The sequence below is a fragment of the Carcharhinus amblyrhynchos genome, chromosome 1, assembly GCF_965287045.1.
Source record: "Carcharhinus amblyrhynchos chromosome 1, sCarAmb.v2.hapA, whole genome shotgun sequence".
Taxonomy (NCBI): Eukaryota; Metazoa; Chordata; class Chondrichthyes; order Carcharhiniformes; family Carcharhinidae; genus Carcharhinus; species Carcharhinus amblyrhynchos.
The window spans coordinates 176,904,382-176,918,475 of NC_137324.1; the positions used below are offsets into that span (position 1 = coordinate 176,904,382).

General features: G+C 39.2%; 1 protein-coding gene across 3 annotated transcripts in view; it reads left to right on the top strand.

Moving 5' to 3' along the window:
• The window catches only part of rap1gds1 (RAP1, GTP-GDP dissociation stimulator 1), an 87,785-nt gene that overhangs the window by 25,597 nt on the left and 48,094 nt on the right, over window positions 1–14,094 (top strand). For 2 of the 3 annotated variants that reach the window (XM_080195705.1, XM_080195714.1), the window contains exons 3-4: window positions 3,717–3,839; window positions 10,017–10,142. In XM_080195705.1, coding sequence (XP_080051831.1) covers window positions 3,717–3,839; window positions 10,017–10,142 — 249 coding nt within the window. Of the gene's footprint in view, window positions 1–3,716; window positions 3,901–10,016; window positions 10,143–14,094 lie in introns of those variants that run through there. The other variant, XM_080195723.1, reaches the window with a different exon arrangement.

A 14,094-nucleotide genomic window follows, 5' to 3' on the forward strand; every position in this document is an offset into this window, starting at 1 on the left:
CTTCACACCTCCCAAAAATATCAAGATCTTGAATATCTGCATCATTTTTGCTTTCTCTCTCAGTCCAGCTCCTAAGAACTTTTACAATCATGGCATTATGAACAATATTCTTCAAAACTGTCAAATATAAAAAATCCTGTTTCAATGTTCACTCTCTCCCACTTCCAATGCTGCAAGCCATACATAAAAACTTAAAATAAAGATCCCCAAATATGTTTCTGGATCTTCCACAGACACCTTCATAGTATTGGATATGAGTACACTTTGTGTTGAGAATTTTCAGTATACTGGAGCATACTGTTATGATTGTGAAAGAACACAGAGGGTGTCTTCTGGAGGCCCACCTTGTAGAAACAGTGACTGCACCTATGCAAATCTTCCCCGCCCCCAACAGCCAATCAGCATTACCCCTCTGCTAGATACTTGCCTTTACTTGAGCACGGAGGGTGTCTTCCAGAGGTCCACCTTCTGGAAGCAGTGTCCAGGCCTTTGCAAGTGTTCACCGCAACAGCCAATCAACGTTGCTGCTCTGCTGCCTTCTGCTGGGCGTTTGCCTTCATTTCACCATGGAGGGTGTCGTCCAGAGGCCCACCTTCTGGAAGCAGTGACAGCATCTATGCAGATGTTCCCTGCAACAGCCAAACAGCGTTGCTGCTCTGCTGTCCTCTGTTGGACATGTGACACTAGGGGGGTCAACATCAGGTTGGCTATCTTTAGCATCCTTCCCATATGTATGCTGGCTTGTTCTTCCAGAGATTCGTGCACCAACAAGGGCTTCAAGTCTGCTGTAAATTTGGAGGAAATGGAGATTCTTAACCCTTTATCATTAGTGAGCTCCAAGTGCTAACTTATGTTAACTGCACTTTTGAGTCTGTTAAACTCTTTCCCCTGCCCTCCAATTGAAACACGTGACTGGAACAATGATAGAATGAGGCTCAAAGGGAACAGACTTTCTCTTTCTGGTACAGCTAAAGGACTGAGGAACAAAAAACAAAACCTTGTGCTCTTAAATGTAGTAACGGAAAGACTAAGAGTTGCAAATATCCAAATTTAGCTGCAGATCTAGAATAGAATAATGATAATTTAGACCTAGAGTAATCTAATTTGTAATCATTCTCTCTGAATTTAGTGAGCAGAGAGTTCCATTGTAAATAATTGGTTTGAATAATTGTCAACCCAGATTATTGCCAACAAATTCAGCCTTGATTTCTGTGGGATTTATACCTTGTGGTTTTTATCTTTTTTTTGTAACAGTGGTGTCTGCAGTTGAACTTTAATGAGAAATGCTATAACTCGATTCACAATATCGAATTTAAAGCCCAAATGAAACGGTGGCTATTTAGTGAAGAAAAATGGACCTATAATTGGAGGAAACTTTTAGCTGTGTGCTCACCACCTCTTGACCCCTTTTTCTAAGTCTAAATTTAAAACTAATAGCATCTACAAATCCCAAATGATTTCTTGATTTGTGATTTCCTTTCTCTTGCCATCTGATTCAAGTTCCAATGTACTAATTCTGAAAATATCAGTGAAGTTGGTACAGTGAAGATCATTGGTTTGAAAGATATATTTTGATTGCTTTGCTGATAGTAGAATCTCTAAAATTTGTGATTCTGCTACTGCAGATCAAGCCTTTAAAAGAAAAATGGAAAGCAGAGGAACAATTATTATTCATGTGAAAGAACCACACCTCCATTTAAAATCTGATCCGAATTTGCCAGACACATGAATAAGAGACCCACACATAAAATATTGCAACAATCTGAAGTCAACATAGTTAGCCTTTGACCCTCTAATTAGCCATGTAAACTATACAGCTGTTGGTTTGCTCAACTACTTTCTCATCTCCACCTTTTGTCCTTGTCAACGGAGAATCCTGTACTCAATTTTGTCATTTCTCTAAGTAACTTTGCATTTCCAAGTGAGCATTTCTGCATCCTCCTATTAAAACTGCCCAGTACTCTAGGGTCTTTCTGGAGTGAAATTATAATTCCCTGACCCGTTCAAGTAGCCTCCAAAAGGTTTCTCCCCTTCTCATCTCCGAACCAACGCAAGGAGCTAAGGGATTTCTTTTTCAGCAAAATAAAAGCAATCCTTGTATCTTTGTCACTTGCTTGCCAAATCAACCTCCACATGCTGAATCCCTTCTGTCTAGTTGCCGTATTATTTTCCATAGGTGCACTCTGAACGGATCTCTTGCTCTGCCAATCCTAATCTAAAAACACCAAATACCCAATTAATCTGGCAAATGCAAACTGGCATGTGGCTTGCCCTCCTTGAATAATGCCTACCAACATCACCCTCTTCATTTTTTTCCTCAAAAGCAGCAACACTCTTGAAATCTGCCCTTTGAAGCTATCAATCAATATGCAGTGTCCCAAGTTCTTTTAAGTCTTGTCACCTCCCAGATCCATGCTCATCTCTCCTGCAACATCAGTTAAGTTTCTGCTCTTTCTACAGTGCTGTAACAACCCTAACCAGAGTCACAGTGCAAATTACTTGTAATTGTGACTGTAGTGTGTTACCCTTTCTCGTCAGCTTCACTCTTTTGACACCTCGTGAAATAATTGACCAGATGATCCTCTTCCATTTCTTCTGTTCCGCAGCATTGGAAGTCCCTTCCCTTGGTTGCACTTTTTAGTTATAGCCAGTGCATTTTCACAAGTGGATTTTTCTCTCTTCCTACACAATCCAGCAATCTCCCAAGGTCCATATTTGGTTTTCTTTCTCTTCCTCATCTACGTACTACCCCTTTGTAACATCAGATTCCATACTGTATACTCCACTCTATCTATCCATCTATGCCATTAGCTGCTGTTACCAACTCTTCCTCTGCCTTGTACATTATTTTAGGCTGACCAGATTGTTCCCAATCATGGTGTACTATTCAACCCAAATCTCCTCCAGTCACCTTGTTTTACCTGTGTAACATTTTCCATGTTTGTTCCTACCTCAACCTATCTTGTTAAAACTCATGCATTCCTGTCATTTCCAATCATCATTATAGTTTCAGTGCTGCCTAGGGCAGTGTTTCATTCTCCATTGTCCGGCTGAGCCAACATTCTGCTATCCATATCCCATGCGTCAGTTCTACCCACCATCATTCCTGTCCTTGTTTGCCTATATTGCCTCCCTTTTCTCTGCACCTTGTGTAAAGTTTTTATTTCCTCCATGAACTTGCTCCTCCCAATCAATAACTTCAGTGCCGTTTCACTATCTTCATTTGTCTCTCTACTTCATGCTCTGAAACTCTTCCTCAACCTGAGCACCAACTCCTTTGTTCAGAATTCCCTTAAAATGTACATTTAAATATAAACTTTAGCCCCTATCTAATATCTCCTTTGATTTGAATCTTTTCTTCCTCATGCTTTTTCATAGCACATTTAGAAATTGTTCCATTTGAAGGCAACTTATTGATATATCTGAATCTTTTTTCAAACCTGCCAAATAAGCCTTGTATAGATATGTAATTTGTAATCTTTGTTCCCAACAGCTCAAAGGCATCATGCATATAATATACATTTCCTAGCCAATTCTTTGTTGTTTACAAAAATGATAAAAACCACAAGGTATAAATCCCACAGAAATCAAGGCTGAATTTGTTGGCAATAATCTGGGTTGACAATTATGTTTACCATGGGTAAGGATGTACCATGTAAGTATGCTGTGACTTTGTTTGGACTTGCTTTAATTAGCTATTGCTGTGTTTATTGCAGATGCGGAAACCAGTTTAAAGGTCCAAGAGAGTGGAATCCTTCAAGTTTTCCCACGTCTGTTGTCTCCACATTGTTCCTGTGTAGCAAAAGTAGCAAACATCATAGCAGAAATAGCCAAAAATGGTGAGGTTTTCAACAAGAACTTTCTCTGCTGGAACATCTTCTTCAGTTTTGCACTTCATCTGTCAGTATCTTTTTGTTTAATTGTTTTTTTTAAACAGCAGCCTTTTATAGTTGCATAAAATAAAACATCATGCAGTGAATATTTTGTTTGCTGATTTCAGTGTAACAAAATAAGAAATCTGCAATTTATCACTGATAACTATACTCATTTCATTTCAAAGACCTTTTGAGTAATTATTTGATTGTGTGTGGCATTACACCAGGAATGTCCAGAGTAAGTGTAGTCTTCTTAAATGGATTGTAAGGCAGAAGATAAGGAATGAACATATGTAGGTGTAATTAAAATGTCAAGTTTTAAGTTGTACATTTTATTAGTGTTTTATTGGTTCACTCAACCCAACTATTTGGGATAGTGATGGGGGGGGGGGGGTGGGGGGGGCGGCGGCGGAGTGAGTTATCTTATGCCGAAAGCTTGGGCTTGTATCCATTGGATTCAGAAGAATAGGAGTAACTGGAGAGCATAAGATTCTGAGGGGACTTGATAGATAGAATGCAAAATGTGTTTTGTCATGTGGGGAGCTCCCCATTTAAGGCTGAGCTGAGGAGAAAGATTCCTGAAGGAACTCTATTCCCCAGAGAATACTGAAGACTGGGTCACTTAATATTTTTACTGCCGTGGTAGGTAGATTCTTGACCAACAGAGTAGTCAAAGCTTACTGGAAGTAGGTGGGAATGTGATGTGGAGGTCACAATCACATCAGCTATGATTTTATTGAATGATGAAGGAGGCTCGAGGGGCTAGTTGGTCTACTCTTGTTCCTTGTTTGTATGTTACTTTAATTTTTTTCCTCTTTGCCATAAGTTCTCCTCTTTGACTATTTGGAGAGCAAGGAAATACTGTTATTTGGAGAGTAAAACTACCTGCACCAGGCTGCGGGAGTAAATAATTCAAAGCTTAAGTGCTAAATGTCACCACTGACGGGGCAGCATTGTGGCGCAGTGGTTAGCACTGCTGCCTCACAGCACCAGGGACCCAGACTCGATTCCTGGCTTGGGTCACTGTCTGTGTGGAGTTTGCACATTCTTCCCATGTCTGCATGGGTGTTCCGGTTTCCTTCCACAATCCAAATAAGTGCAGGTTAGGTTGATTGGCCGTGCTAAATTGGCCCTAGTATCAGGATGAATAGCAGGGTAAACACGTGGGGTTATAGAAATGGGGCCAGGGTGGGATTGTGCTTGGCGCAGGCTCTGGGTCAAACGGCCTTCTGCACTGTAGGGATTCAATGAAAGTTTTCATTCAATTCAAGTAATTTTTAAAAAAATTTAATGAGGAAAAAATAACTGGAAGTTAGACAGGAAATGTGTGCACATAAAATTTTCAATATATTCAATATATATTTATTTATACTATTATGACTTAGTCATCTTTATGTTGTCCATTTGATTATAAAAGGTTACGGCAGTGATTATTTTCTGACATTTATATGAACGGTTCAGTACTGGCTATGATACCAAGTGTCAAGATGTACTTTTGTTTTATTTTCCTTTAAATTTAATTGTGCATTTTTTTACATTGTGTGAGGAATTAACCAAAAAGATGAAGCTGTAGTTATATATTGCTGATAACTCGTAATTTTATTTGATGGGTTAATTGTGTACATTTAGTTAACTTGAGCAAAATATCTTTTTTGTGAAAGAAAGAATAAAAGCTGATTTCTGGTGAACTTTTTTTGGAGTTGTTACAGTTATTGTAACTTAAGTTTGAGCCATATATCTGGATTTCTAAGAATCTTTGACTGTTAGACTATGTTTGATTCAACATGGTGCTACTAATGAAAAGGAGTGCACAATGTGTAATCTTGTGACGGAAATTGAGGGGTAACCTGATAGAAGTCTGCAAGATTGAGAGGCATGAACAGAGTGGATAGTCAGAAGTTTTTTCCCAGGGTGAAAGAGTCAGTTACTAGGGGGCATAGATTTAAGGTACGAGGAGCAAGGTTTAAAAGAGATGCACGAGGCAGATATTTACGGAGTAGTGGGTGCCTGGAACTCGTTGCCAGGGAGGTAGTGGAAGTGGATACGGTAATGACTTTTAAGGGGTGTATTGACAAGTACATGAATAGGATAACAATAGGGGGATATGGGGGTTTTAGTTCAGTCGGGTACCATGGTCAGTGCAGGCTTGGAGGGCCGAAGGACCTATCCTGTGCTGTAATTTTCTTTGTTCTTTGATTAGCATCATGCTAATGCTGTATTAGGTGGTAAGTACATTTTCAGCTCCTGTACTCCAATGTTTGTAGCACTGAAAAGAGTAGCATCAAAATCATTAAATGTTGATTCTTTTCATTTTTTTTAGTTCTGTCAATTTCTATTCCTACATGGTTAGTTGTATAGTAAAATTGAATTAATTTGTTGATAATTGATTTTTACTATTTCCCATTTTCCCTTCTAGTTTGACTGACTTGACTTGCATTTTCCTTTATAGATTGAGTTTCCCGACAGCAATGTATATCATGCACCTTCACATAGTTATTTAGATTTTTTTTTAAAAGCTGTCATCCCTATTTGGGGAGATCCCCTTCATTTTGCACTGTCTGGCATTGTGCCTTCATAACAGTTCCCAGATGAGCTGATGTGTGTATTGAACAGCAGAAATGGGATAGGAATTAGTCGTAACAATAATTTCCCTTTGGACTTCACAGAACTGTGCTTTAAGATTCCACTAAATATTTTGAGATTATGGAGACTTTCAAGTTAGTGTTCTAACAACTCTAAACTTACTCACTTTTTTCATTTAAACAATTGTGGATGTCACTTCCCATCTACTTTTCATGGATTACAAGAGAAACAATATTATATCTGGATTAAATCCTGGCACAGGTATTGTGATGGAGAACCTTAATACATATTCCGTCATTTTGCTTTACTTGTTTCCTAGGTATGTGGGAGGCTGTGCTCAGTGAAACAAAGATTACACATTGTGCACTCCTTTTCATTAGTAGTGCCATGTTGAAAATATAAGCTGTGATAAAGTATGTGCATTCTTGCTCCCTTTAATCACTTTGGACTTGGACAGTCATCATTCTGTCATTAGCACCCAGCTTCACGTACACCCCTCATTGACCAAATACTCCCTGTTCAAATCCTGTAAACCTGATTTTTTTTTTAACCCCTCCTCCTAACCACAGTATTGAAGCTTTCTTAGTCATTATCATGACATATTTCACGATTGAGACTGTTAACGCATGCCCTTCATCATTCTCTGAAAACTTGTTATGGTATGTAACATGGGTCAATTGCTCCCCCTTTCTCAGTATTTTCTCCATTGCCTACTATCTTGATGCTAACCTTGCTCCATTCTATTTCTAACCAGTGTCCCAACATAATCCGTCCATCTTCTGTATTGGATTCTCCTGCAACCACATGAATCCTTCACTATTGTATCTCTTTTTCCTCTGACCTCACGTGTAGACATAATGTTAGCTTTGTTTTGCATGCTGAATCACAGAATTGCTATGGTGCAGGAGGAGGCTATTTGGCCCATCTTGTCTGCAAGTCTCCAAATGAGCATCTTGGCTAATGGCTATTTCTCTGCCTTTTCCTCATGCGCCTGCACCTCTTGTATTTCTATTATTACTTGAAAAGATGAGTGAAGGAGGAGGCCATTTGGCCCTTTAAGCCTGATCCGCTATTCATATGATCATGGCTGATCATCCAACTCAATGGTCTAATCCTGCTTTCTCTCCGTAACCTTTGATCCCATTTGCCCCAAGTGCTCTATCCAGCTGTCTCTTGAATACATTCAGTGTTTTGGCATCAACTACTTCCTGTGTATTCCACAGGCTCACCACTCTTTTGGCTGAAGAAATGTCTCCTCATCTCTGTCCTAAATGGTCTACCCCAAATCCTCAGACTGTGATCACTGATTCTGGACTCACCCTGTTGGGAACATCCTCCCTGCATTTACCCTGTCTGGACCTGTTAGAATTTTATAAGTCTCTTGAATGCCTCAATTAAACCTGCTTCCATGCAGTGCATTCCAGATGCAAACCATTCGTCAGCTCTCCACCACAACAATTCATTCCATAACTATCCCCCAGCCGTTTGGTATCATTGCAACTGAGACAGAATTTCAACAAAACCTATGGTGTTGAGTTCCTGCCCAAAAAAAACCCCTCCCAAATGCTTGTCATATCCTACCAATCTCACTAGCTGCTTGTTTAGGTTAAAGCTAACATTTGACAGCTTTGATCTTCTGTTTGTCCCCAAGATTGGCTTCAAACATACACCCTGTCTGTCTTTCACCAAGACTGTCCCTTTCCAGCTCTGTTGTGGAATTGCATTCCATTTTTATTTTGTCTCTACTGCCAATGATGCAGTCCTCCAGGCTTTCTTAGCTTTCAACTCTCAACATTTATGTTACCAGCTTGCCATGTGCCACCCTACATGAACTCCTGACTTGTGAAAATCTCCTTCATTCTACGCTGCACTGTCCTGCTCCCCCTTTGTTTTGGTGTCCATTGGTTCCCTGCCCATTAAGCCTAATAAATTCAATCTTGATCCTACTTTACAGTGACAACACTCTTCTATACCTCTACCACCCCATCCCATCATAAATGCCAAAACATGCTCTCCACTCTTTCACCTTTGGCCTTATTTTGCATCTCTTCTATGCCCTCTGCCAATCTCATAATTATTGACTGATCCTTTAAGCCGGCTGTACTCCTATCAGTATCTGTAAAACCATTGCATGTTTTCAACTCTCTCTCTGCCTTAGATTAATGTCTTCAAAACTTGTTTGGTCATGTATTTGTTAACAGTCTAATTCTGCCATTTGCAATGTTAAAGGTATAATATAAATACAAGTAGTAGAGAGTAGACCCTTCAGGAAAGCATGGAAATTTGGTTAATACGTCGTCTGTTTGCACTGCTTAGTATCTATTGAGAGTTGCATTCGGAGCAGATTGTCTGTCTTTTGGCCAGGAAATAGTAATATCACAGATGGACTTGAAAGGAAAAGGAAAAGATTTGTTAAATGTCACTCTTGACAGGATTGTGCACTCCCGATTTGGCTGATTACATTGGATATATCTAGTGATGCATTTCAGAGATTAATTATATTTGTAGCTGCAATTTTAATGAACCCATTTTGTAAAATAAAGTGCAGAAGAAGCTTGCTTTGGATTACCCTTTCAGCAATTCCTTCTGTTTCAACAAAATGACTGCAGGTCCGAAACTTTCATAAATAGAAGGTTGGTCATAAGCCAGTTTTGTAGATTCCATGTGCGTACTCATTTTTGTATTTAAAATAGCATTCTAAATTGTGCTTTAGCGAGGGGGATAGAATATAAAAGCAGGGAGGTCTTGCTGCAACTGTACAGGGTACTGGTGAGGCCGCAGCAGGGGTACTATGTGCCGTTTTGGTCACCGCACTTGCGGAAGGATATATTGGCCTTGGAGAGAGTGCAGAGGAGGTTCACTAGGCTGATACTGGAGATGAAGGGGTTGGACTATGAAGAGGGACTATATAGACTGGGTCTGTACTCGTTGGAGTTTAGAAAGCTGAGGAGGGATCTTATAGAGACATACGTATAAGACAATGAAGGGGATAGATAGGGTAGAAGTAGAGAGATTCTTCCTGCTTAGAAAAGATCGCAGGACTAGAGGACACAGCCTCAAGATAAGTTGGGGGGAGCAGTTTAGATCGGAGTTGAGGAGGAACTTCTTCACTCAAAGGGTGGTGAATCTCTGGAATTCTCTGCTCGTTGAAGTGGTGGAAGCTACCTCGCTGAATATATTTAAGTCACGGGTAGATAGGTTTCTGATTGACAAGGAAATTAAGGGTCATGGGGAGAAAGCGGGAAAGTGGAACTGATCCACTTCAGATCAGCCATGATCTTATTGAATGGCGGGGCAGGCTTGAGGGGCTAGATGCCTACTCCTCCTATTTCTTATGTTCTTTTCAATGAAAATGCTGAAACCTCAGTTTCTGTCAAAGGTAGAGCAACTTTCAAGTAGAACGTATAGATTTAGGTGATATGATTATACACTTCATCTTTCAATATAAGTATTGTCTTGAAACCTTTAAGTTAATATCCACATCAAATATTCAATTAAAAGCTCTGTAATCAGCTTGCTTGGAGCAATAGTTTGATTTGTTGCTCATACTGTTCACAGAATTCATGCGAAATCCATGTGTGGACACAGCATTGATACCACCTTTGGTTCAGCTGCTGAACAACAGAGATCAAGAAGTACTTCTTCAAACAGGACGTGCACTGGGGAACATTTGTTATGATAGCCGTAAGTCCAGAATGAAAATGCTTTTGCAATGTGATGTTCAGAACCATATTTAGGACTCTTTAACAAATCCTGTTTACGAGTAGGCAACCAATGATACCAGTAGTTTACTGCCAAAATGGAATTAATAAATCATCCAGTCATTATCGTTCAGTGTTTTAAATAAAAACCATATTTAGCAGCATGTGCGTGGATGTGTCAGGAAGCACCAGGAGGTTTTAAATCCTTGCAAAATTAATATACATTTGCTTTAAGTGTGATCAACATTTAGTTTTAATAACTTCATAACGATGCTATTTTTGGAAGGCATTCTAATTTTAATTAAAAACAGCTGCCTCAAGCAGTCTGTATGTACTCTAGGACTGGTATATTAATAATTCTGGGTGTTGTTATCTGTTCCTTGTGGTAATTTTGTTTCTCTGTTTTATTTGCTCTTGTTAATATAAGGCGTATAACTTGCTGCTTTCAATTTTGTTACAGTTGAAGCATAGCTAATACAAATATGAAATCTATAGGATTGATACAGAAGTACTGTTGTTGTTTTATTGATGCGCCTGTTTTAAACAAATGGATGTGGAGCAAATTTGTTTTCCTTTGTGTAATCTGTTTGCGACTCACTTATATTTTGATACCCTCTCCCCTGCCCCCAACTCCTCTCTCCCTTCCCAGTGTGCTGCGAAAGATTTAGCCTCAGTCACGTGTGCTGCTTTTTCCTACACTTCATGGTACAATGGTTAGATCACACATTGATATAGAAGCAAAATGTATATAATTGGTAAAAATGTTTGAAAAATGCGTTAAACCACTGACTGGTGAGACAGCTTGTTAGTCAAGAGAATTGTGAAGATGTTGGCAGGGATACAAGTGTGGAATTGGCAACATTCATGTTCCACATATGTTTGAATTTTCTACAATTGCTAAAATAAAGTTTAAACATCACTAATTGCACTTAAATTACATTGTATATTTGACAATAACATCCAATACATGCAGAATTGACAATGTATTTAATGCTTTGTCTAAAAGTCTAATTTGTCTAAAGTCTAATTCTGAGAATTTGTCATTCATTACTTGTATAAAGTAATAATGACTGTTAATAGCCAGTTTGGTTAATATATGGACTTAGAGCTTCATTTATCGAATCCTTTGCAATACTTAGGATTCATGGCAGATTCCAAAAATACTACAATGTTGAACAAAATTGTACTGTTTGGCAGATAAGTAGGTGCTATCTAGGATAAATTTTGTGGAATGTTCTGTTTCAACCTGTTTATTTTAGTTTGTTGTCATGTTAAAATGTCAAATGCTTTTCTGTCAATCATTCCAAGATAATTTGATAAATGCACTGACTAAATGCCTCTTCAGATATTAACATCCATTTGTGTGATAAGTTTAAAATGAATTCAGTGCTACTACAAATGTAAAGGCATGGTGAATACAGAAGATCAGACCAATGTGTCTGTCTTGAAGAATTTAGGCAGGTGCCTTAAGTACCATGAGGCAGTAAATTATCAATAGATATCCTGGTGCAAAGAACAGAATTGAACTATTTCTTGCAGCAGTTTGAAAATAGAATATATAATTTAAACTTCAATTCCTGGCACCACTGCCTCCATCTCTAACAATAATGGCAATTTTTTACCTAGCTTGTCAGTTGAATGTGTTTTCAGAATTCCCCATGCTCTGTTGGAAAGAGGCCACACCTGTGTGTTGAGGGAAAAGTTAGGATAGATAACATTTCAGTGTTGTTGAATATCCTCCACTTTACTATATATTTCAACTTTAAACTTCAGTTTCCCGTGTTCCAACTTGGGCAAACACTAGCCTTATGTGGATAAATCACAAGATAACGTATTTTCCTGTCTAGACTATTGGCAACTGCTCGTTCTTACTGAAAAATTAATGGTTTTATTTAAATTTTAAAGGATGTCTTGTAGCTTCCGACAAATGTACAGCTAGGTCTTTTAGAATTCTACAGTGCAGAAGGAGGCCATTCGGCCCATCAATTCTGCACTGACCATAATCCCACCCAGGCTCTATCCCCATAAACCCCATGCATTTACTAATCCTCCTGACGCTAATGGGCAATTTAGCATGGCCAATCCGCTTTACACCTACATCTTCAGATTGTGAGAGGAAACTGGAGCACCTGGAGGAAACCCATGCAGACAGGGGGAGAACATGCAAACTCCATACAGATAATGACCCAAGCCGGGAATTGAACCTGCGTCTGTGATGCTGTGAGGTAGCAGTGCTAACCACTGTGCCACCATGCCACCCAACCCCTACTGTGGTTCAGTGCTAAATATTTACTGTGTTAAGGGTGACAGATACACGTAATTGTCCAAGAATAAGTCACAAACACTGCAGCTATTAGAAGAACTGTCTTCAAAGTTTTACAGGTTGTCATAATCATTGATTCAACAGCTAGCAAAATTGGCTTGGAAATCTTCACTTGGACTGAATTCTGTCCATTGCCATCAAAGAGCTGAGAACAGGTCCAATAGTAAGAGTATCTAGAGTCATAGGGGCCCTTTTAGAGGGTGAGAACACTACTGGAGAGGATATGTCATCTCCCAGAAGTTATGACATCCTTCCTTATGGTAAAGTCACAACTCGTATTTGTCATCCCTGTCAATTCTTGATTACTCATTGAGTTTAACCCTTTCAGTGTACTTTTTGTCAGAAGAAGATAGCCTGACAGCTAATGCGCTCAAGTCCAATCATGTTGATGTTCATGTAGGGGCTAATGCAGTCTTGTGATCTTTCAGGAGCATTCCTCGAAAATAATTCTTCGTTGAACTTATTCTTCAGATTTTATTGATGTGTTTTTTGGAAGTCTCTTTCCTTTGACTATTTCCTTCTTGGGATTTCTACTGCAGTTCTTCAACTCAATTATTTTCACTTTGAATCTTTAGGCTCTAAGCACCTGAGAAGTGATGCTAGACAGTGAATCATGCAAAACGTTCATTGTAATAGAACATTAAAATACACAGCTGGAGTAGGATATGGGGACAAGGACATTTTTGGGCCAATATCAAGATCATCACTTTGAACAGACTTCCAGGGAGAATAGTGGACATGTAAATTGTGGAAGAACTTAAGAAAAAAATTTGCTGCATATTGCAATGAAAGGTTACTCTGGATGAAGGAATTAATGTGGGCAAAATGACCTTATCCCATGTAAATATGTGATCTTGTATTCTAATCAAGTGGTACTTGGACTGCACCTCAAGTTTCTACTAATGTTTTATGGCTAGCGTTCTGTCAGACTGAAAGAGGTTTCACTTACCAGTTGGAGAACTGGTGGGCAACTCATGTGAACCCATCCTGTCCTATGAGCCTGCTGGCAAAGCCATGTGAAAGCCTCGCATCCCCTATTTAGTCTCTGAAGCACCACTAAATTGCAGTGTGCTTTGATAATGGGTGCCAAGCGGCCAGGATAATCATGCCAGTGCCCTTCCACTTGATCAAAGGAGATTTTGCTGTCACTAGGGGACTGATGCATGGCCTTTCCCTCTATTAAATGGATCTGGCTGCCATGTTTCCTGCTGTGACAGGCTGAATTAACTCTGGATGTGCTCTTTGTCTCAGTTTCATTTGCACCAGAGTTTTGTATCTTTATTCTCTGTTCCCCAGCACGTCCATCTGAATTGAAATGCTATTTTCATGTACTAAAATTTCCCATTGATCTTGTCAGCTCTTCATGGCACGAGCCCAAAGGAAATCAATTTCCAAACAGATTGGTAAATGTCTACTTGAGCACATCATTCATTTCTATCATATCTCTGTAAAGGGAATTTGGCATTCTACCAAATTCCCTCCTTCCAGGAGATTCTTTCATTTACTTTTAAGTGTATGAAAAATTGTGACCTGGATCAATCTGCATATCTTGCACCGAATGTTAGCTTAATTTAGTACAGCTGTTTGCTTTTGTAGGGCAGTCTGGTAATGT